This window comes from Semicossyphus pulcher, unplaced genomic scaffold, assembly GCF_022749685.1.
Source record: "Semicossyphus pulcher isolate SPU_LCO1_2020_fin unplaced genomic scaffold, fSemPul1.0.p SCAF_9, whole genome shotgun sequence".
Taxonomy (NCBI): Eukaryota; Metazoa; Chordata; class Actinopteri; order Labriformes; family Labridae; genus Semicossyphus; species Semicossyphus pulcher.
In genome coordinates this window covers 6,207,541-6,233,233 of record NW_027211770.1, presented here as the reverse complement: position 1 = coordinate 6,233,233, position 25,693 = coordinate 6,207,541, and the positions used below count along the sequence as shown (strand labels likewise).

The following is a 25,693-nucleotide window of genomic DNA, read 5'->3' as shown; positions in this document are numbered from 1 at the left end:
GCAGTATAGCTACCTTGTGTCTTGTTGCTGTGCTCAGTCTTGCCATTGTGTATGACCTGTGACATGAAACTGTCTTCCACAGCCTCACCTTGGTAGCAGAGTTTGGCTGTTCCTCACCCAGTTTAAGCCTCCTACACAGCTGTTTCTGTTTCAGTTAATGACTGTGTTTCAAGCTACATGTGAAACTGATGATCGTTAGCACCTGTTTGGTATAATTGGTTGATCAGACACCTGACTATAATCCTACAATATGAATTTGTGCAAGTGTAACTTTAAGAATTGATGCTGGTTTGAAAGCAAAGGGTAGTAACACCAAATATTGATTTGATTTAGAGTTTTCTTTTGTTCGCTCACTTATTATTTTCTTAAATTGATAAAAATAAACAATTATTATTTATATTTTTGAAAGCATTCTTAGTTTACAGCATTTGTCCACACCTGCCTAAAACCTTTGCACAGTATTATATATCGTTATCGAGATATGAAAACTCCTCTATCGTGATAAAGGAGCTTTTCCATATCGCCCAGCCTTAGCAGGTAGTAGATGGTCAATTTGAAGGAATCACCTTTTCATATGATCATAAAGTGCTTTTTTGTTATAACAGTTAATCAGAGTAGTCACCAATCAAAAGAATCATTTTTATTCATCGTTGTACCTCAAACTTCCTTGTTTTAGAGTGAAAAGGCTCGATGTTGCTGCATTAATGCTTTACCAAAAAACAACATTCATCCTTAGTTCTGTTTCTGTCAGCCACTTTGGTTTGCATGGGATTCTGTTCAGCTGATTTTTAATAACTTTCCAAAATCTGGCGAGAAAAAAATAAGTTAAAATGCACAGCTCTGATTTCTCTCTCTCTCTCTGCGTCTCTCATCATCTGTGTGCCACTTTCAACTCTTTTCTATAGAGCTTTATGAAGAAGTTCTGTACAAGAGCAGGGTTTTGATTTTCTGTCTTTCTCTTGTTTTATTTTTCAGGTGGAATCGCGGGACACGTTGAACAGCATTGCGCTCAAGTTTGACACCACACCCAATGAACTGGTTCAGCTGAACAAGCTGTTCTCCAGAGCAGTGGTGCCTGGCCAGGTGTGGACTGCCGTGCATGCCTTCATTGATTCAGCTGCATTACTTCATCACTGTTCTACAGTTACCTCATATCTACAGCATTTTACCAACCGTTCAATCTCATATCATCAGTTTTTGGCAGTTCATAATGATAATCTCTGCTTCCATGGCAGCAGTGCCACCACAAGAAAACAGCAAATATAAATTTGTTAGCTTTTTCTTAATGGTAGAAAGGGAATCTGCGGACCGAATGGAGTTTGGCAACTCATTCCACCACCGGGAGACTACAGAGGAGAAGGATCTAATGACTTAGAGCCCTGTTGTGATGGGAGTACCAGGCGCCTTTCATTGGCGGAGCGTAGTGGGCGGGAGGGAGTGTAGACATAACATACAGCGCAGCAGAACATACAGCAATTCAGTACAGAAATACAGCAGAAACAATTATTCAATTAATAGATTTTAAAATGAATAACCTGCATTATCTTAATGGTTGTTTTTTTGTTTAAGTATTTCAAAATTAAAATCGTAATAATTCAAAGTAGAGGAAGGTCAGGTGCTTAGGAGAGGAAAACAGCTGTCTAAATTGGAAGTAAACTCCCGCTGACTGTCCAACACTGTCCTGCTCACTACACAACATCTATTTACGTGTAATCTCTATTAAGAGATTCTACATAGTAGAATAGTCTACATAGTAGAATCTGTAGGCAGGGACGTGGATTTCCGGGAAGGCAAGTGTTCTGGCTCTCAGCATCATCTAACAATGATTTAGCTTCTTATTAGCCTCTATATACAGACATCTGCATTTAACATGAGATGAATTCCCTTGACGCTGTGTCCCGAAAGCCGTTCAGTGTTCAGATTTCCCAACTTCCTCGAATGCATCAGATCGAGCAAACAGTGGCTGCAGCCACTCCCTACTTAAGCAAATAAATGAAGTGTCTGCAAGTTCGACAGTGAACAAATCTCAATAATCGACATATTAAACAAGAATAAATATAATGGTAACACTTAAACACTTTGAGGAACGAATGAAGAACTAACTGCTAGTTAACAAGTAGTTAATGGGCAGATTGTAGGCAGACTCTATCATCAAATTTGACAGAGTAACTTATTACTTAATAGAGAAACGATTGTGAGATATTATGTTAATTAACTACTAGTTCATGGGTATCTGTGAATGTATATGGTCCTCTACCTACTGCAGTTTTTGAATATTTCACAGCACTTAACCAATAACAAATCATTCCCTTATTACCCATCTATGAGTTTTGTAGTTTAGTATTAAGTGTGCATCATACTGGGTAGTTACTAATATGGCTGTGCAAAATTATCGATACAGCTAAGTATCACGATATTTGTTTTCGAGATAATGTATTGATTTTCCCGCCCCTCATATCGATACATTTAATGGATTTGAGACAGCTTTATATTTCCCTCAAATTCCTGTGATTACAACGGCCTCCGCTCCTGTTGATGTTGCTGTCACACTAGTAGGCTGGTTTCTTCCCTGTATCCGTCACTGCCGGCAATACTTCATAAACAAGCAGAGTGGAAAAATAAGAGCAGACGTACGATTGCACTTCGGTTTTGCAACCAAAACCGAGAGAAATTATTTAGATAACCTACTTAGTATCGCACTAATAAAACACAGCGCAGATAACCCTTTTACTCCACACTCAGCTCTGATGTAACTGAAGGTTTTCACCTGTGACCCTGTTTTGTGAAGGAGGTTGTCTTTAAAGACGCTGCATATCAAAATGATCGAAAGCCGACGTGGTTCTGGATGACATGGGCACTATGCCGCAGTTTAAACAGCACCATAACAAGGTGCGGCATGCACGACCCTCTTTTTCTTCTTCTGTTTGGTTTTACAGAAGGTTCTTCACATAGCAAATACCAAGTATGATTCACATTTTACTTGAAGAGACACAAAATAGGTAACTAATGAACAGGTAGTCATGAAGTAATGATTCAGTACTTGGTAACTACTCATGAAGCACACTTTTCTTGAGGGGACACAAATATAAAAAAACTAATAGGTGGTTAATAATAAGGAAATGATTTGTTTTTGGTTAAGTCCCATTTAGAGCATTATCGGAAAAAAATCAAAAACTGCAGTGAGTAAAGGACCATCATAAGGTTTCGCAGATACCCATGAACTAGTAGTTCATTCACATACTATCTAACAGTCGTTTCTCTGTTAAATAATCATAAGCTATTCTATAAAATTTGATGAGGAGTTACTCACGATCTGCCCATGAACTAATAGTTAACTAGCAGTTAGTTTTCATCATTCCTTCCTCATTCGTTCCCTGATAACTTTGCAAATTTTGTGTGCCTTATTGTTACCAATATAATTATAAGCCTCAACCCTATATAGAAATATAGGAGATGTAGGCATGGAAAGTAATGCATTGACTAAATGCACTATAAACTACATGAAAACCATCAGGCATCACTTCATTGTTTCACTTAATATTCTCAAATGTTAACTAACCATAACTTTCTCTTTCTATTGTTATCGTTTTCTGTAGCTTGAGGCCATTCACACAATTGTATGTTATTTCCTTTGTCAAACCTGTGGTTTGCTTATGTGCAGTCTTTTATCTCTCCCTGTCTGTGCATGTGTGCTGTTAAATGTGTTTTTAGAACAAAGCAGCGCTTGTGTAAATACAGAAATGGATTGTGTTTGCAGGTTCTGTATGTTCCGGATCCTGAGTACGTCTCCAGTGTCGGAAGCTCCCCTTCCCTCAGTCCCATCAGCCCCCTGTCCCCCACCTCCTCAGAGGCAGATTTAGAGAAGGTGACGGTAAGTTGACCACACCACTGATGCACAATCTCATACACTCAAAATGTGCATGTGTATTTACCCTATTTTCTATCGCTTTTTATGGATAGACTCTACATCTGTATGAATTTAATACCAATATGAAAAGAAGAATTTTGATACCAAATTCTAAAACTCATTCACACAATATTTGGTACAAAAAATTGAATGTAATGGAACTTTTGTGAAAAAAATTAATAAATAAAAACATGCAGCAGGCAATACATGTTACACAAAACAAGAGAATTAACATTTTGATTGTTTGGTACAGGGTTTTGGGCATCAGGGAAATTTGCAAATATAACAGTACCTAAGGTTGTACATAAAAAATGCACTCAAATTTAAAAAGGTAAAGAATTCCTTGAATTCAGCCACCAAAGACCCGCATGCCCTTTGTCTTCATTCAGTTCCTACAATCAGACATGAGATTATGCAAAAGAAACAGAGATCCATAGCCCCCTGAAACCGGTTTGTGTTCTCTGACTGGAGCCCGGTAGTGGTACATTTTCCCACAAAGTCATCGGATAGTTTTAAGGTCTTTACTTGCAGAATGAGGTTTATACAGAATGGTGCATAATTCTTTAGTGGCTGAAATGAAGCACAAAAAGTAATTCCTTAGTTATTAGTCTACTAATATCAACCTTAACTAAGGCATGAAATCTGCGTACTTTCTCTGTGAATATCAAATGTCAACTGTTGCAGTTGACAGTAACAGCGATCCCCATTAAAAAATCTACTTCTACAATGTGCTTGTAATGGAAGAAAATTATCCTTGAAAATTAGTAAACGATAAAATTAAGTAAAAGACTTCAATAGAACAAGATATAAAATGGGCAATAAGAATACTTTTTGTTTTGTTTTTTAAACAATGCGTATTATACAAAATATGTACAACAGGTGTAATTAAAAACTGTACAGATGTGCAGGATATTGGTGAGTGTGAAAAAGCTTACAGTATTAAATTAAAAATATTGTAGTGTACAGACAATATAAAAGTCCACTGTGTGTTAATGTAACACAGAGTTGTTTTAGAGACATTTTAGAGTGGCCAGCCTAAGGCACACCTGTGCAATAATCATGCTGTCTAATCAGCATCTTAATATGCCACACCTGTGAGGTGGATGGATAACCTCGGCAAAGGAGAAGTGCTCACTAACACAAATTTATTTGTGAACAATATTTGAGAGAAATAGGCCTTTTGTGTACATAGAAAAAGTCTTAGATCTTTGAGTTCAGCTCATGAAAAATGGGAGCAAAAACAAAAGTGTTGCGTTTAAATTTTTGTTCAGTGTATGTTGTCAAGAGGGTTCTCATGGTCCCAAAATTTTGGGAGGCATTCAGAGAAGTAATGATCAGAATATAAGCCTAAGGATGTTTCATTTATATTACTTGTATCTGAAAAAACAACAACAGTGGGTGATTTTACTTCAGCGATCAGTCTAGAAGCTGCAGCTTAGCAAGCTTGATGGACAAGAAGTCTACTAGCTATATCCCCCATCTCAAAAACATGTCTAGATTAATAGTAGAAGTAGTTCAGCCTTACTTGTTGATAAAATGTCAAACTCTGCCTGGAGTTGAAGGCGTCTACTATAAAGAGCTGGAGTTGGATCTATTGCATACCGATTGTCTAATTGTAAAATTTATTCAGAGATCTCAGACAATTTAATTTCTTCTGACGTTTTGTCCTGTGAAACATAAAAAAGAGGTCTTCACGGGTCCACCAGAACCCTTGTACCCAAACCGGTCCTCACATAAAACCACGTTTCAACCAGTTTGTTGTACTCCTTGTTTTTATCCATTTTTTCAGAGAGGAAAGGATGCTCCACTTGAGTTTAGACACCCTCCAACTACAAGCGTTCCCCTTTTGTTTGCCGTCATCCCTGTCCTTATTCCTTCCATGGTTGCCGAAAGGAAGGCCCCCGTTAATTTCACACTTATGTATTTAGGTCATGCCTGCAAGAACGGGAGCATTTTCTGCAGCTCTCATTGTGAGTGAGGATCAGAGAGAAAAGCTGCGACTGCAAAGAAATTAAGCCTTTAAAAGTGATGCCGTGTTTTAGAGCAACTAATGTAGGGAGGAGCTAGCTCTCCCAATAAGTCATCAGACAGCAGTTACTCCAGGCAGAGGAAGTGTTCTTGGAAACCAGAAGGTAGGGGACATTACCCCAAGCGATGTGCCAACTTTGAATGTGTTTGTTGAGGCGTTTTGTGTGTTTATCTGTCTGAATGAAACTTAGATTATGGAGTAGATAGTTGACAGATAAAGACTGTCAACTCCTACGACATCATTTTGTCTGCCTGCTCTCTTCCTCTGTTATTCAGTAGCCTTATAGAAGCAGGCAGAATCCAGGTGTTTTTTAGGAAGGACAATCAGAAGGATCTCCAGGATCCCCTGCATCTTTCCATTTCAAGCCTATTTATGTGCTTGGCCCACACGTCTCAATAAGGATATGATCCAAATACCTACAGCAATGCGGGAATGTATAGAAGACAAGTGCCTTAAATAGACACTACTTTTTAAAATTCTGGATATCAGGAGTCCGATCTAGCATGAGATATGGCTATGCCTTCGGGAGTAATTTGGGGCTCAGTGTCTTGCCCAAGGACACTTAGATTGCACCAGCCGGGGATTGAACCATTTACCTACCAATTGAAAAACAACCAACTCTACCACTGATCCACAGCTGCCCAAATAATATGCTCAAATTAGGGCCATCTCAAGGCTTAGGCGATATAGGCAGCCGCATAGGGTGCCACCTTTATTTATTTCTATTTATTTATTGGTTTATTCTCAGGGACAATGCACATTAATTAACATCACTATAAAAGTGCCAGTGTTAGCCAAAGGGCTAATTTTCAACGGTTGTCCCTTGGCCTGATGTAAACTGTAAACCATTAAAACAACACATAATACACACAACATATAAAAAACTGAACAGCTAAACAGGCTAAAAAAGCTTGGGACAATAAGGCAGCATCATGCAGAGTAGGACATATAAGCAACAATAAATACAAGCCAATATTAAGCAGACAATCAGCACAAGCAGTTAAAACATGACACATACAATCACATTGCGAAGGACGTCACACAAGCAAACAATCAGCACAAATTATTCAGACATCACAACATAAAATCACATTACATTACAGAAGAGTGGTAAGAACATATAATGGAAACACTTCCACTCACTGTGAAGTAAGACAGTGTGAATGGTAACACAAGAATGAGCGCAGGACCTGATGAGGTTTTCTGTCTCGTCACTGTCAGTTTATTTTTTCCATTCTCCGGCATATCTCATACTGTGTTCCGTTTAATGTTCACTTCATGTGCACCCTCTTTAAACACTGCCGTATCACCCACTGTGTTCTGTTTCATGTTTACTTCATGTTCTGTCTTCAGTTTTGTTGCAGCCTATGTTCTTGCTTCGTTTAGCCTTTATTGCTTTTTCTCCACTGTTTTCTTTCTTTCGGCAGATTGATATGATTACAGTTTGTCCTCCAGATTGTGTGATTAGAGCTGCATCCCTAGCAACAGTCAGTTATTCATAGCAATGGTCTGTTATCACGAAATAGCAGACCTGGTAATGCCGTAATCAACCAATCAGAATCAAGTATTTAAGACAGCCGTGTAATAAAGATCAGTATCAGAATCAGTTTTATTGGCCAGTTTAAGTATGTGGGCACATACAAGGAATTTGACTCAGTATGTACAGCCATACAAATTCACATACTACACTTAAAACAAGGACAAAGTGGACAAAGGTAACACAAAGACTTAGAACACTAAAAACAAAAAGTACTATATACAGACCTATATAGATGGATGGATATAAAGATGGATATTGAAGGGGTGCTCAATAATAATATATAGTGCTATGTGCAGTATAAGTCCTTACTGATTATTATAGTATTTTATGGCAACTGGGACAAACGAAGTGTGTATACTTTAAGTTAGTGATTGGTATACTCTATTTTAAGTGCAAGTTGCTGACCTCAAAGCTGGGAGGAAGACCTCAAAGGAAGCAGGAAGAATCTTTGCTGTGCTTTTTTGTACATTCAATATGGTCCAAAAAGGTAAAACAGCTGTCTAACATTGTCCCCAGGTATTTAAAAGTGCTTACTTGCTCCACCTTCTGGCCTGTAACTGTAATTATTACAGTTGAGTGAGTCAGAAAGTAGGTTGATGTCCTCATCATATCCTTCAAAGATAACATCCCAGTCTGTGGCTTCCATGCATCCTCTGAGTTGTTCTGTTGCGTCATTATTCCATGAGGGGATAGTTTTGGATAATTCAGGATAAGCTTTAAGTCTTTGCATGAATCTTGGCAATAGGTGGATTCCATTATGGTCTGAGAAACCAAGCGGTAGGTGGCATTTTGTCACATAGGCATCAGGTTATGTTCCCAAAACATTTGTCTAGTATTATGTTCTGCCTGGTTGGACAGGGCACATATTGTTCTGTCAGGCTCATAATGGTAAATGGTAAATGGACTGTACTTGTATAGCGCTTTTCTAGTCTATGCGACCACTCAAAGCTGCTTTGACACTACACCCATTCACCCATTCACACACGCATTACACATACACTGATGCACTAAGCAGAGGCTGCTAAGTAAAGTGCCCACCTGTCAATCAGTTACTCATAGCGCCACCTACTGGTAAGAGCCAGTAATGACTCTCACTTACAATGTTCAATCAGCTTCAAATTTCACATGTATGATCACTCCCGGCCTACACAGATCTACACATGAATTTGGGTGATAGCACCACCTACTGGTGCACAGCCCGTGGCTGCAGCACATCCTGTGCTTCATGCACACTCCGCTGCTGCGGCACACCCCGTGGCTGTAGCACACCCAGCGGCCACGACACAACCCAACGTGGCCACGGGTGCGAGGGCCCGTTCATCGACTGCGGCTTTAATTTTTTTTAGTTTTTTTGTGTGTATGAGAGGTGTTAAGCAGTTTTTGTTATCTGTTTGTAAGTTGCTGTACTGATATTTTTGCAATTGTGTGAATCGTGTTATGTGATGTATGTTGGGACCCCCTCGAAAATGAGATGGTACATCACAAGGGGTTATCCTAATGAATACATTTGTACATCAAACACCTAAAAGTTTAGTTATTTTAATCCTGACCTTTGACGTGTTCACTCAGAGTAAAAAAGTTAAACTTTTACTTCAAATAAAAAAAATCATTTGTGAGGTTTCTGAAGTGACTAAATTGGAAAATTAAAAGTGCATTTTGACATAATTCTCTTCTGGAAGACAACTGAAAAAAGATCAGCGTTTCCTTTTGTGGCTAGCTTCAAACTAGTGCGAGTACTTAACAGATGAATTACCTAGTAAATTAATACTACATTTTATTTGTTCCAAAGTTGAAGGGAAAAGAGGGAGTATTTGACCAAGGTGTCTATACACTATTTACTGTATTATATGACTATCATATGGGTAAGGGCACTTGTTTTACAGAACCTAACCATGCAGTTAGCACCATCCATCCCTGTTGTTAAATGTTTCTTTAATGCATTAAACCAGATTAGGCCTGTCTGAAGTATCTTCATTCTGTGTCTGCCTTCAAGGCTGCTGGTATTGGCAAGAAAAAGTAACACATATTGCAGGCATGGATTGTTGGCTGGCTGTTTGGATGAGTGTGAGTGTGTCTGTGTGTATGTGTGTGTGCAGTCATGGGTAGCTAGCTGGCTGACTTTCTTGCTGCCAGCCAGAAAGTCATTGGATTATTTGGCAGCTATTGTCTCGCCGGCATACTTGTTCTCTGGTCATCTGTGTGGGTAAGCATATCCAGACCGTCCTTTTCCTTATAGTCACACGCGCACACACACACTCACAAACAAACCCTCCCGCTCTTTTGTTCCACAGGGGCGTATTCTAAAATTAGGCCTTGAGAAGGTTGGGCCCGTTTACCAGATTACTGACATGTATAGTTATGTCTTTTAAAGTGTTTTTGTTTTTTTATCTTCACATATTTTGCGCTCATCAAGCTGTCTGCATGGCATGTGAAAAAATCTGGGATGATAACAGTACAGACTGCACTCGAGGCTCAGGCACTGTTGTTGGATGAATCCCAACCAATGTGTGCTCCCCTTGAAGAAAGCGACTGTAGACACAAGGTGAAGCTATCGAGTGATTTTTGATTACATCATGTGTGAATGTCAAGGTCAAAGCTGTCTGTATATTTATAACACCATACTTTAACCTGGATAGAAGCCATATTTACATGAGCCCTCGTTGTAGTTTTTTTTTCTCCTTCTACTTTCATTTCATCAGTATTTTAGAATAATTGTTTATAATGCACCAGACAGCTGGAGTGTGGTGTTGAAGAGAGAACATAACGTAGCTCATAGCGACGTGTAGCAGGAAGGAGAGAGCAGCACAGGCAGTACGGCAGAAACCACAGGGAAGTGAGAAGATGTTGGCAGCCTGAAATGTGTGACACACATAGGATTGGTAGTTTGGATCATGTGATGATTCGCTCATGTAACATGACATAATAATTCCACAAACTCCATCAGAACACTTACTGTGACTCGGTGAAATTAAACTAAATTGAGCCAAGATTTATTTTTTTTCCATCTAGAATTTCACAATGAAAGTCGAATACATGGCCAGATTGTCAGCATTTGACAATGTGTTATTATTGATAGACTAATAAAAAGACCAACTTATCTTACTGTTTACATTTATTTGCATTTATTTCAAAAAATCATCAATATTTTTTCTCAAGATACTGTACTTAAGTACATTTTTTGAGTATCTGTACTTTACTTGAGTATTATTTTGGGGGGACACTTATTACTTTGACTCCACTACATTTGAAATACAAATATTCATCAGGTATTTTTGTTTGTTCCTATTGTTGTTCCTTTTGTTTTTTGATCTGCAAATCTGGAAATCTGTAGGGTGTGAGTTTAAAAATGTAAATAATGTTTTCTAAATAAACATTACGTTGCAGAATGTACACCCATGTATTTTTGACTGCACTCATGCAAAATGCATTTTGAGATTCTTTTTAAAAAGGAGTTTGAATACTTTATTTTTAAAAGCATTTTTTTACTCAAGTAATAATTTGACTGAGCAACTTTCACTTGTATTGGAGTAATACTTGACACGGAGTATCTATACTTTGACTAAAGTAATGAAGTTGTGTACTTTGTCCACTACTTGCTAGACTTAATGAGAGGAATTGGGCGACATTGTTTATCCCTCACTTCAATTACATATTTTGACATCTGTAGCCACTCATTTCAACTCAGGTGTGTTCTGCTTATGTAGGCAACATGTTTGTTCCTTGTCAGATATGAACCAAGTGTCAAACTCTTTTCTTGCAAAATGCAGCTCCTCTTTTAATTTTTAACCTTGGAGCAGAAAGAGCAGCTTTAATGACTCATTAGAAAGTAACTGGTGAACAGGGGAGCAATTAAGTACAGTTGTGCAGAAGAGGTGAGGTACCTTTAGGTGGAAGACGAGGGGGTATAAAAGGTTGCAACAAACAGACATCATTTCAACAACTGTGCCTCGGATCTGACATGTATTTACTATTTATAATTATTTATTAACATAGGCCCCCATGGATCAGATTCTCTATTTCTTTTAAGGATATCCCTGGATTATCAGCTCCTCCTTACATCTCTCTTTCTTCAAAGAGGCCTGTTTTGGCTGTAACAGATTGGGCCAGCCCCCTCAGCCTTCCCTGGCTGCCAGTATCTGCACCGCTTGTGTAGGTGTGGGTCAGTAGCTGCCGGCTGTTTGTCAACTATGCCAGGAGACAGACACAGGGAGGTGAGGGGGTGAGAGTGTCAGGGGAACAGCAGACAGTTGTAATGGACTAGGGCTCTCTTCTGCAAGCTCTTCACTGCTCTTCACTTCACTTCTCCAGCTGCCTTTTCTACCCTCCCTGCCCACATTCCCCTTGTTGATTGCTCCCACACACCTTACAGCTCTTTTTTATCTCATTGTCTCCTATTTCTCTACTGTGGCTTTGCACTGCTTTCCATTTAAAGTTGTTCAGTGTCCCAGACAGCAGAGGGTTGTTCAGTCATTCAGACCAACAGTCAGTTATCCTGCAGATGGTTGTTCAGTCAGTCAGACCAACAGTCACCTCCTTCCTACAAAATGTCCCCCAAACCAGACAGTTTTTCAGTCCTTGCAAAAGGCCACAAGTAGAAACACCTACCTAGATACCTTAGTGTAGATGAAGAAGCAGAAACAATACCACTTCTTGGCTGTTATGAAGTATTTTTTTGCTCTTATTTTATTTTCCACTTTTTTTCCCAGTTTACGTGTTCTGTTTACATTCCATCAGTTTGATACATTAGTTTGGTGAAATGAGACACAAATTAGTTACACCATGTATTATGAACCATACTATGCTTGTTCATCAATGCTTATTAATTTGACTTGAAATTTAGCGTTTGGTTAAATGCTAATTACAGATTTAGAAAAGATGCATGCTTATAGATATTTGTGTGTGTACACAAGGATAAAGTGAAACAAAAGTTTTGTCTTTTTCAGTTTTGAATTCACCTTGATTTCACTTAGACCCCAAAATGTAGCCTGTGTTGTTTATTATGACAATTTATGAACTAGTCTGGGCTTGAGAACAGATTATTATCAAGTGTCATAAGAGGCGTACACTGATGAATGGTGTCTATTTCTATGCCCCCACCCATCATACCTGCAGGACTCAGATGGCACACACAGACCAGAAGGTTTTCCCCTTCCAGTGTTCTCCACTGTGCGCCAGTCCAGAGGGGTGTCATCAACCTCCGAGGAGGAGGAGGCCCTCACAGAGAAATTCCTCAAGATCAGCTGCAAATACATCACAGAGGGCAAGGTAAGGTACATAACAAAGATACACCCATTAATGAGTCAGGGCCCTTGTTTGAGATCACTCTCTAACCTCTGGTCATGTGACAGTCAGATTACTGCAAACTGCTGTAGTTTAGAGTCTAAATCGTCAGATGCAAAAAACCTATCCATTGATGTTATGAATCATACATAATCAATCAAACTAAACACATAAACACACAGCAGACATGCTAGGTCACACATATGTCAAATTTATTGGCTTAAAATGTTAAATTCATAAACAAATTACAAAAATTTAATGCACTCCACAATCCGCTAAAACATAATTTTTGAACCTACAAGAAACTAAAATGACCTAGAATGTGTGGAGCTGAGAAAGCTTGGAAACTAAAAGTTACGACGAACAAAAAGGATAGAAAACAACGAAAGACAAAACCAGCATGGAGAGGATGGAGGCAAGCAGTGAGGAGGGGGACTTGATCGCTGTTAAATCTATTCAAAGCCTGGGCAGGGATATACAAGACTTGAAAACTGAACTCAAGCAGGTATTAATGGACTTCAAAAATGACTTCAGGAATAACATAAAAAAAAAAAAAGAATAGATAGATAAATTAAAAATTAAAAAAAATACGAGGGATACATATAAAAATACAAGGTATATACAAGTGTTACATATACAACTAAGAGTTAGGGACAAGATAAGTAAAGTGACAAGTTAAAGTGACAGTTATTTGATATAAGTGACACGGTAGTAAGTGTAGGAAGTAATGAGTGACAAGGTATGCAGGATGAGGTAATACAGTATGGTATGAGCTCTAAGGTAAATGATATGGTACAATATAAGGTGCAGTATAAATTGTGTAAGTAGAATAACGGTAATGATTGCAATTATAGTATGATATAGTATACTGTATGGTAACAATAACAGTATCGTAATAATGTACATTATGAACATATACATATAGAATACTACAATATAACACACTATATAATATACTATACTAAGTGATCAGTAGATATAATAGTAAGTAATAATAAGATAGTGCAGTAAAGTAGTAAGTACAGTACAGTATATGAAGATATAACCACCTGGTGGATATTACAGTATATGACAGGTATATAGGTAAATCAAAGCAGCAGAGTCAGTGAGGTGAGTTCAGCAGAGTATACTTTATGGGACTGAGTTAATTAGATGGTTATTTTCTTAACTTTGTTAAGTGGTGCCCCATACAAAGGTGATTTTAATGTAGATTAAATCATATCATTTATATAATTAATAATTATTAATTTATTTTAATAGCCATTTGTAATACCTCCCTTTACGTATGGAATCTGACTTAGAGGCATAGTCCGGTCCCAACACAGCCCAATTATAAACTATAATACTTTGGTGTGACAGCGGATATCAACCACAATGGAAGGGAATATAGTTGTGAATGCAAGGGTACCCTGGTTCAACCCCTTCATCTCTTAAACACATCTGGTTTGATGTCATAAAGCAATTCAATCTCCTCACGTAGTCTTCCTGTATTTCATTCTATTTCTGTGTTCCATTTTCATCCAGTAGGTGGTGCCGTAGAGCCAATAATACACTCTATACAGACATATATAATTATAGTTTTTTTTTAAGTATTATTATTAGATGTAATTAGAAAAACACAGACACAAAGTTAGTAGCCTAGATACCGTTTGTTTAGTATTGTGGAAGAAAGTATTTGAATGAAATATTTATTGTACCATCACCATGGAGGGCAGAGTTAGCTCACTGGGTAAGGAGCTGGGATTACAGTCTAAACATTATGGGATCGAAACTCACCGTTGCCATGTTTTTTTTGTGTGTGTAACAACGCACGTGCGCACACACACGTACCAAAATTTACTATGTTAATCACGCGTGCACACACACGTTGAATTTACTTTATTCAAGTTTTGAGAGTATATTTATATATATATATTTTTTGTGTTACTTTGTGCTTGAAAGTTATATGAGAGAAAGTGAGACTATATGTTGCAGGTAAATTCAGTTTGCAAATGAAATAGAGTGTGCACTTCTCTCTTCCTTCCATTCGACTTTGAATGAGTTGTTTGGATCATGGAGATGTGGTTATAGCAATTGTTCAGGGTTAGCTTTGGCAGTGATGGTGGAGCCCGATTCCTGGCCATGTCCGCTTTGATTCGCTACATCATCAACAACAAGCATCCTTCACACATAGACCACCTGCGGCTGTTAAACTGAATCGCTAGGGAAACAATTTTAACTTTTATTTATTTATTTCTATACAGACACACACACACACACACACACACACACACACAAACATACATCCATGGTAATGAACTGCCTCTTATTCACTCCAAGGGTACCAAATGAAAGAACTGAAGTGGTTGGTACTGGCAGTCAATTATTTTTATGATCATAGAGGAATGAAGCGGTGTAACTGTTCCTTTAATGTTTTAATTGACCCCTTTCAACGTCCTCTCTCTTTTCCTTCCTTTCCTTTGTTGATTAAGGGCGCGGTGAGTGGGGTATTGCTTGTGACCCCCAACAACATCATGTTTGACCCTCACCGGATGGACACCCTGGTTCAGGCCTATGGATGCGAGGAGTATGGCATTATGTGTCCTCTGGAGGAAGTACAGTCTGCAGCTATCTACAAGGAGATCACTGACCCCAAGATCAGAGAGGCTTTGCCTGAGTAAGAGAAAAAATGATTGTGTACCTAGTTGTAATAACACTTGTTTTTAAAGGATATGCAGCTTTTAATTCCAACATTGTCATCTTACTTTGATTTTCTTTATATCTTCTAGCATAATTTAACTTCATGTGTCTTTCTTACACTCTGAATCTCACTGTAATGCATCAACCACGCTATAAACAATGCCAGTCTGTGCTGAACCCATGGTTGGATTGCTTCAGCAACCAACTGCTGCCAGCTTAATGGTGGAACAACCTCGCTATTCCAGTTATGTACATTTTATACAGAATGTGAGGCGGAAAAATGGCTTATCGGTCCTGCCTCAAACAGTCGGTGTAAAAGGGGCTTTAGTCTCTCGTTTGGTTGAGCACAAAAACACTTATTCTGTTGTGTCATGCTAAATGTATACATCTAGCATGACACAACAAAATAATGTCTGTCATTACAACCAGTCTGCCTAAAAGTAGTTTCTTTTGAACTGTGAACTGTGTGTTTTGAGCACAGACTTTCTGTAAAAGATTAGTAGTCAAAAGCCAGAGCTTTTACCTGTGTCAAATCTTTGAAATGGCCTTTTTGTCCCAATTTGGAATACTCATTTAGATCACCTTAATGCTATGCATGTTATTTGCTATATCCCTTTATTATTAATATAGTTGCATGTGTTTTATCGCGTCTTTGTCATTTTGCCAGTGACCTGGAGCCTCTTCCTGTTGAAAGACATCCTTCCCAGCAGAAGGAGCCAGGGGCACATGACAGTAGCAGCACGGCCCCACGCAGCACCGAGGGCTCCATCTCTGAAGACGTTTTCACTGAACCGGAGCTGTCTCCCATCCGGGAGGAGGAGCAAGTATCTAATGAGGACCTCCGCCTAGACAGGTCTTCTGGCGCTTCCACCGAGTCTGTGCAAACTGTCACCCAGGTGGAGGCTACCAGTGACAGCTCCCAGGCCCCAGGCATTGACCACAGCTCAACCAGCCAGCTAGAGGAGCTTGTACTGGCAAAAGCAGTACACAATCCACCAGACACTGCCACAGAACAAGATAGCCAGTCCCCCATGGGATCCAAGCAGTATAGTGTAGAGAAGCTATCAAGCACACCAACTACCACCAGCAGCAGTGCTACCCAGGCCCAGGGTCCCAGCAGCAGAACCTCTCACAAGGGCTCCCAAAGTTCAGCCACCCCTGGTGCCACAGATGTCACCTCTGACTCAGCCAGTCCACAGGGGGATGCCAGCAATGGGACAGGCATCTCTAAAACAGACGATATGCAAAAAGGCAAGGAAGAAAAGGAGAATGAAAAGCAAACGCAAAAAGAAGGCATGCCGAACTCTGCAGATGGTAAAAGTGCTTATTATTGTTACTGTTGTATCCTTGAAAAAAACATTGGACATTTCAGGTGATGAACCTGTCGTCCAGACGTCTTTTAGAACCAACCCTACATCATATTTTTCTGAAGGCTATAAGAGCCAGTTTCGTCTCTTGCAGCTCCAGAATCACTTTTTTTATTTTGTTGTCTGATAACCTTTCCTGTTCCACCTGTCTCCATTCCTTTCTCCTGGTTATTGCAATATAACGATGAAGGGAAATGGTGGCCTTTCTGTTGTTATCAGTTTGGGGAAACTAGCCAGGCTTCACACACCACTTCGATCTCTGGCTTTATAGGTCTTGACAACGCCTATGAAAGCCTATCAAACACTTCCACATCACAAACACACCTAGTTACCCAAATTCCACATGGCCTTGAATTGAAATTTTGTGTTCATTGCCAAGTTTAAGATTTGCATGTAAGGATCGTACTAGTGGGTTAACTTGATATAACTAGTCAACTAAAAGTTGTTAGGTAGATTTTTTTTTTTTTAATTTTCTCCCAAACATTTTGTTGGGCCCACATTGAACTCAAAGACCTTGCTATTTGTTACAAATATACAGAGACAGATATGCTCCAAACCCCATGTGTCTCCCAGGCCTTTCAAGTAATTGGCTATCTTTGCATCAATTAAATTCCTTAACTTAGAGTCATATATTTCCCAGCAAAACTTTAACCCCCAGGCCCTCCACCCTCAACAACACTGTTTTTCACTGAATCGCACATAAAAAAATTAGTAGGCCAGAAGTCTCAGTATTAGCTTAAATCTGTTTAGTTTAGCTCATGTAATCCAATTCATATCATACCTGTCCAAGCATGCTATGGGCAGGTATGATATGAAGGTGATCTCTTGTTTACTACAAATTGGTAATACAGAACTAACATAATTGATGTAATGTTTCAAAAATAAATCTATAAGAATGATGTTACTGTCGAGGCAGCCATTGATTTCCTTCAATTTACGTCATTGTCTGGCTGCCCAACAGAAACCTGGTTCATTCTAAAAACTATGACCAATTTTACATCATTCCGTCCTTCCAGGTTTGTTTTTCTGAAAACATCATTTAAAGATTACGTACTTTTCAGAAGCTTACTTTCACCTTACAGAGTATCCTTAAACACAGCTGCTAGCAGTTTTAAAACCCTCCATTCTCTCAATGTTTTACCTCACAGTGATAATTTCAAAGGTAGCAATGTAGAATGTCTAGGATGATGAAATACTTACCTTCAGCAAAATGATCAGTCAGTGTACAGACATTCATGGTTAGCAGTGACTGTTTGGAAGTTATCACAACAGAATGCCAGATTTTCTTCTTCTTATCTTATAGTGGCCTCAGTGTTGAACATTCACTACAGTATGACCCTCTGTAAATTGAAACTTAGATGTCATGCCCAGTGGTGGGGGAGAACCTTTGTCTGCATAGCAGTTTTTGTCACAGAGAGAGTAGCTGCAAAAGCTCTTCTTAATAATGGAGAGCTCAACAAGGCTGCCCCTTAATCTGTGAAAATTAGCACAGCTCAACCAAGTAACAACAACAACGTCAAAGATAAGCAATAAGCAATTCTAAATTAAATTCATGTGCATCTGTCCCACTGGGCTGTGTTGTGTAAGAAGAATTATAAGTGCTCGGGCAGTAGGACCCTTTTGGAATCACTAGGATTCTTCTTCTTATTCTTTATTTGCACAAATTAATTTCATTTTTCAGGGCCTAAATGTGCGTAATGATTCACTAAGCACTAAGTTCACATATGTCACAAGTAGGGGAAAATCGTATATATAGTGGTTTTGCACATAGGTGTGGCAAAATGGCCCCATGGCGCCCCCTAGAACACTCACATACAACGTTCAATGTATTCCGAATTTCACATGTTCGATCACAGTCATGCCTGAACACATCTACATAGAAATATTCAGTCATGGTAATAACGCCACCTATTGGAAAGAGGTAGGAGTAACACCAAAATACCTTGTTCTGTCTGCTTCTAATTTAAGATAAGATAATCCTTTATTGATCCCCAGGGGGGAAATACATGCTTATATTCGGTGATAGTCATGCCACCTTGTGGTAAGAGCCAGTAGGCCTTGCACAACAAACATCATCCAAATAAAATGACATTTACACAGTCTGTCTACACTTCACATACTGCAAAATAATCCATGATTACTGTGTGTTGTCGTGCCACCTAGTGGCCACAATTCGTTCATGTACTGTCCAAAACATATAAAAGATTATCGTCTCTGTCAAGTGCTGCATACCCTGTAGCTGAAACACATCCCAACATGTGCAAAGGTGCAAGGCCCATCCAATGCCGCTCTCAGCTTTAATTCACAGCTCCCTGGGGCTGTACATAGCCGTTGTTACTGTACCATGGGCAGAAGCCTCAGTGCCATCAATTACAGAAGGGTGGTAGAGTCGGTCGTCTCCCAATTGAAAGGTTGGCGGTTCGATTCCCAGCTCCCAGTGTCCTTGGGCAAGACACTGAGCCCAAGATTGCTCCCAAATGGTTAAATCCTGATTGGAGATTGGCACTTTGCATAGTAGCCTCTGCCAACAGCGTGTGAAAGAGTGAATGTGACATGCAGTGTAAAAGCGCTTTGAGTGGTCTGAAGAAGACTAGAAGAGTGCCATAAAGATGCAGTCCATTTACCATGTAAAGCATCCAACTCCATCTATCTCTCGCATCTGTTGTGTTTCTGCAACAAAATGACTAATGACAGAAAAAAGAAGACCACGTAAAATACAGAAAGTAGGAATTAGGAAGAGAATACACAGTAAATCAAGAAATTAAATTTTTTTAGATGGCATACACTTGATACAAGGAAACACTGTGAGAGCTGGATAAGAAGATTAATACCACTTTCATGTCTGTATGGTAAACATAAAGCTAAGCACACTAGCTTTTAGCAAAGCATGGTATCTCAATCATTTGATTTATACAAAGGCTTAAGTGGAAAAGAGAGAGCCAGGCTAGTTCCCCGCCTTTGTTCTAAGCTAAGATGTGACTTTATCCACATATTTGGTATACAGTTAGGATGGAGGCATCAATCTTCTTATCTTACTCTAAAAAGCAAATAGGAGTAAACCCCAAAATGTTGAACTATTCCTTTAAAACTATTTATCTTATTTATTATTGCTATTAGGTCTGACATAGCAATGACCATGTGATGTTTTTCTCTTTCAGGTAAAGACAGGCGGAAGCACTGCTCTCATAAGTTCCTATGTCTGAGGGTGGGGAAGCCCATGAAGAAGACGTTTGTTTCTAATGCCAGCGCCTCAATGCAGCAGTATGCCCAGCAGGGCAAGAAACACGAGTACTGGTTTGCTGTGCCACAGGAGAGGTCAGTACCTCTGCTGCACTTCCACTATCCCTGAAAGGATACATGCAAATACAAGCAATTTTTTTTCGTTGCTTAAATAACAGGCAAAAATACAAAGAAAGCACATGATATTGGATCGATGTTTATTAGTCCACACACAGTGCAGCAATAGACTTTTTTTTATGTGGGAAGCTGCACTGATTTGACATCAGGCAAACCTAACACACCACAATAGACAACTGAGTTATCGAGGCACCTTACCTGCAGTTGTCTTATATTGGGACCAATGCGGTACTCATGCCTGGGCACTCACATGATCCATGCATTGGTAATGATCTCCTAAAGCACCCCCTCTGCATGGTCCTTTCAAAGATCATGTTTGTCCTAGGTTTGTTTCCCAAAAATGTAATTCACCCTCAAAGATACTTGAACTGGTCCACACCAATAATTCATGTTTCATGTAAATCAGTGTTAATGTGTTTTTCCTAGTTTCCAAGTCAGTAGTATTTATAATTACATTCACAGTGGAAGGAGATACCTAATAAGAATATGTGTTCTTTAACACAAGTTCAGTTATTTATGCGGAACATGAATCACAATTGCAGAGGGTGGGGAAGCATCCCGAGGTCAAAAGACATTAATTGAGCCAAATCTTGAAATTATTGGACATTTATTGGCAATATATCCAGAACATTGGTGTTACTTTCTCTATTGAACTCTCTCAGGGACAAGGAGAATAAAGGACAAAAATGCAACCCATTTCAAAACAGTTATCTGAAAAGTTATTTGACCAATCTTGAGTTTCACCACACCTCTCCTGTTTTCACTACATGTGTCTATAGTTTTACAGAAGCAACACACATGGTGCTCTTTCGGGCCACTAATCACATGTGAAACAGGAAAAGTGGAGGAATCACGGTGAAATCCTTCTCTCTTCATCGCTCACTATCAATTTAAATAGTTAAAGCTTTAGTGTTTTTATCCACGCTTAGTTACATTTCTCACCTGAAAGACAAGTTTGTTGTTATGCACACTGCTCTCGGGAATGTTATCCCAGGGACATGACAAGTTAAAAGCTAGTATTTAAAGAAAGGGCTCATACGTGTTACAACTCATTATTTTTAATGATCAGAAGATAAATGACCTGACAACACAGCATCTTGTAGTGTCTTCAGACACTGCTTGACACTGTCTAGTTTGACCTAGATGTGAGGCGATCCACGTGATTTGTCTTTAAGTCACCTAGCAAGGGTGTGGGAAGAAAGGACTAGTGAATGAGCCATACAAAACCATGACACTTAAAAGAGTGCAGTCTACTAAGTCTGACACAGCTCTTTCATTTCTACCAGCCATAAAATATGTTTACACAAACTGTGTTCTGTATTTGTGGTAACTTGTCATGAGCAAACTTATGATCACGATCACTGAGAGCTACAGGAGTTAACAAACACATTTTTCATCATTTCAACGAGACTTACTTGTTATACTAAGAATATTTATAACATTTGCATGTTAATAACGTAACAAATGTGTGATGTGAAAGATATAGCTTGAAGTGACAAACTTAGAGATAATTATCATTTGACTCTGGAGTTTCCCTCAGTTCTCAACATTTTAGCCTCTTCCAACCTTATATTTGATTTACTCTCATTGCTCTACCAAGCCTTGCTTCCAACTTCAACTTTTTCTGCCAACAACATCTCATAATTCTACTGTATGCTCCCTGTCCAACTCCAGAGGAAATTGACAAGGTAAGCTGGTGAACATAGTAGAGCATCTAGCAGCTAAAGAGCCAAATATTTCCCCTTGGAATTGGGGGAGGCCAAAAAAAAGCTGAAAGGAGACTCAATATTGGACACAACATAATGTGTAATGCTCTGTGTTTGTCTGATGCGCACAAAAACACAATTTATGTTACAATTCTATTAAAACATTAAACCTAAGCAATGTGTTTACAGCTTGTTGCACTGTCCCCAGGTTGCCAATAAAAATAATGTATGCTGGTTTTATACTGTATAATATAATTTCTTCTTAAGTTAGTCTACGCTAGCTGGTGGCCCAAAATACTTGACAGACCAGAACACAGTTCAGCATCATTAAAAAGAGAGACAAGTAAATGATCGTGCTTAAATCTGGCTGTTTGAGAATTATTTAACATATGACAATAATTTAACATGACTTTTCTTTTTTAATTCTAATTTTATTATTCTCATTATGAACTTTTACGTTTCATCGGCTGGTCTATTGTTTGTTTGTTTTTTACAATATCTTCTATGTGATTTCCAATCAGGTCAAACTCAAAATATAAAATGTCAATACCACTTTGTATTTGATTTTACTTTGATGGCTTTGCAACTGGCCTTGATATTTTTGGGAAACGGAATGACACATCTCAGATAAGGATTTCTATTTAAGACTTATACCATTAAGGAACAAAGGTTTAAAGGCTTTTTTTCTTATATTTTGTCCCTTGTTTCTTCCTCAAGGTCAGACCACCTTTACGTGTTCTTCATGCAGTGGAGCCCAGACATGTACGGTGAGGGGGTCAGGGGGATGGGACAAGACCCTGGATTTATGGTTGTTAAGAAGAATGAGGCATCAGAAACAGCTAATGATGACCCCATCACTGACCTCAATATAAAGGAGTGGGAGGTAAGGTCTACACAGATAAATTGTTCCCTCACCTTGCTTAAAGTGCATGTTTAGTCGTCTCAAGTCTTGCAGACATGGATTAATTATAGTTCTCTGCTATGTTTAATCCATAACATGTGAATAGAGTATCTTATGTGGTGCATTGTTAACTTAATCTTTGTCTTAAATGACATTAGATATTGTGTTGATTTGATTCCATTATGCAATGCATAGTGAACTTGTATTGTGCTGATCTTGGTTTTTAACCCTTTAGATTTGTGAAGTCGTCAAACATACTTTTTGTATTTTGCTTCTGTGTTTTGCACTTCTGTGTACCGCAACGTGATTCTTGATGTGATTGTGCATATTTTTGTGAACTTTCTATCATATGTAAGTTGTGTGAACACTGGCTTTGCTTGGCTATGCGCTTCTCTGAGCTTCCAACCAAAGTGTTTTGCATGTTTGTGTAATTGTTTACTTTACTCACTCAGTGTACCGTAGCTTCATCACATGTTGTGTGGCTATAACTAGTGTTGGTCAGCATTTGGCAAGTTATTTTGCTGAATGGCAAAAGGCTAACACCATTAGGCTCATGCTCAACATATGCACAGAATTTAAGTATTGAGCCACTAAACTGGTTTTATAAAATCCCCAAATTTCACATGCATTGGTGTTGGTTCAATCTATCTTCCTTTTCCAACTAACTAACTAACACCTCAAAGTGTTTTAGTTACGAATTTACAGAATGTGTAGGTAATACCAGGAAATGGATGAGGGATAACTGGGATAATAATTTTGATTTTCAGCACTGTAAGTACATGCTGCTGCAGTGAATGGGTTTTGCTAAAATGAGATTGTTTACAACTCTGTGAGTAATCAAAGGATACATTAATTGTAAGAAGGGACTGATACAATGGAAGCAGTGGCCTGACCAGAGACTACATGATCTATTGCATTTGAATAAGTAAATAGAAACCTGCTGTTTTCCCAGTTGACCATATATGAATTTTAAGAAAAACCTTTTTTGCATAGAGCTTGCCCTAACTGACAGGGTATAATCTTACTTTTCAAAAAGTGTTAAAAAAAACTCAAACATCAAAAGCTTATTAATGTATCATATTTAATCTCTGATTGGTTCATTTGATGTGACGTTTTCTGTTTTTCTTTTTTCGTGGAAAAATATCAGACAAAACCCATACAAATTATAATACATGGGACGGGCAGTGGTTGTACTGTATCTTTAAATAATGTTGGTCTCCGTCATCTTTTTTGAACCAATCGGGAGTCGCTATACCTCCTTTTCCTGTATTGTCATTGGATTCCAACGATGTCACACAAAACATACGTTGGTACCCCATTGGAAAATAACATTTCTATATTAGTCAAGCAAGCTACCAGGCTTTACACTTATTCCTTCTGCCTGTCTCGAGAGTACAAGGAGACAACTTGGAGATCTGTAATGTGACTTTCCAGCTCCAACCTCGCCCAAAAAGCAAAACATGTTTTTTAGGAGGGTGAAAGACCAAGAGAAACGGCTAACCCCTAAGTATACCTGTGTATGTTCTTTGCGCCTGATGTTAGTTTTTAAGTCCCTAGCGATGTGCATACTTGCACATTATCTTTCTGTTTACAAGCCGTGTTAGCTCGCTAGTGTAGCTAACTAGCCCTTCAGTCGGTCCGGTCGAGTTCCGGTTGTTAGTGACCGTTGTTGTAAAAAAAAAAAAGAAAAGTGGCCACTGTCCGACCACTAGCGTTATTTGGCTTATGTTGTATTATTTTATCTCTTTAGATATAAGGCATTTAATTAACATGGAAAATCTTCTGCAGGCTAACATGCTGCTAGCTTACCCCTTTCAGGTGATACATGCACTGAAGTCCTTTCAGCCAGACATGAAGTGAGGCACAGATATTTTATGAGGGCTGTAGTTCACCCTCTTTTCTTCATTATATAGAACAGTTAAGAGATAACCTGTTACCAAAAACGTTATTTACGCTAGGAATATCCGGGTGGGTTAAAGATATAGTAATTAATGGGCAGGATATGACATTTGTGACTACACATTTGGTTAAATGTAGACCTGAAACAAAATGACGTACAATATAGTGTACGTACGTATTTGTTTTTTTGTGTATCCCGTCTTTGATAGATAAATATCTGTCTGTAATGACACTTGGTGGACTCTAAAACGCCACTTTTACTAATTTGCAGAACAGAGTCAGCCCTCACTGGATCTTCCAGCATTGGGTATGACTTTGTTGGACAGTTGTTGTCATTGTGTTTGTTTGGCTGGGCTTTAGGTTTTTGGAATTAGAGAGTTGGGTTTGTTTATGGACAAGCAAGTTTTGGTGTTCCAGCATCGAAATGTTGTAGATTTCTGTACATCTTGCCACTCCCAAGAATTTGTTTGTCTTTGCTGATTTGGGTTAGCTAGAAAAAGGTTTATGTTTCTCAGGTATATTTTCTGCTGCAGTGTTGTTTCCATTCTGTGTTCAAAGTTAAATATAAGTATAACTAAAGCATCTAAAAGTGGGCATATTAAATATATTACACAAACATGCAAAAAGAGTGCTCTGAACAGCTCCATTCTCTCCTCTTTTGACCAAAGTACACTCCTGTTAACAAGGGCCTTAAGGCCTTGTTACTGTTTGCTTCTTCCGTTTTTTTTCTACATCTACCTTAAGACGAGAGCATTGTTTAGTTTGCCAGAATTGCAATACATTGTGCACATAATACCTTCCAATATCACCTTTTTCTTCCCATGGCCAGCAATAGATATGGTAGAGTTTTATGTTCCACTTGTTCCTGTCTTTGTACTACCAGGTAGTGTCTCTGACGGAGTACGACCGTCGGATTGATGCACTAAACAGTGAAGATCTGCGCTCGCTCTGCAAACGACTCCAGGTGCCCTTATCAGCCCTGTCTGCCCCCTCTCTCTGCTCTGCCCAGTCCTGCAGTTGTTTTCCCA

At 38.8% G+C, this 25,693-nt stretch overlaps 1 protein-coding gene across 5 annotated transcripts in view; it reads left to right on the top strand.

Annotated features, from left to right (window-relative positions):
* Positions 1–25,693, top strand: part of oxr1a (oxidation resistance 1a) — a 179,707-nt gene that overhangs the window by 142,035 nt on the left and 11,979 nt on the right. For 4 of the 5 annotated variants that reach the window (XM_069655581.1, XM_069655582.1, XM_069655585.1 and 1 more), the window contains 8 exons: positions 976–1,083; positions 3,758–3,871; positions 12,589–12,741; positions 15,228–15,412; positions 16,103–16,749; positions 19,961–20,117; positions 22,583–22,748; positions 25,549–25,629. In XM_069655581.1, the coding sequence (XP_069511682.1) occupies positions 976–1,083; positions 3,758–3,871; positions 12,589–12,741; positions 15,228–15,412; positions 16,103–16,749; positions 19,961–20,117; positions 22,583–22,748; positions 25,549–25,629 (1,611 nt within the window). The remainder of the gene's footprint in view (positions 1–975; positions 1,084–3,757; positions 3,872–12,588; positions 12,742–15,227; positions 15,413–16,102; positions 16,750–19,960; positions 20,118–22,582; positions 22,749–25,548; positions 25,630–25,693) is intronic. The other variant, XM_069655583.1, reaches the window with a different exon arrangement.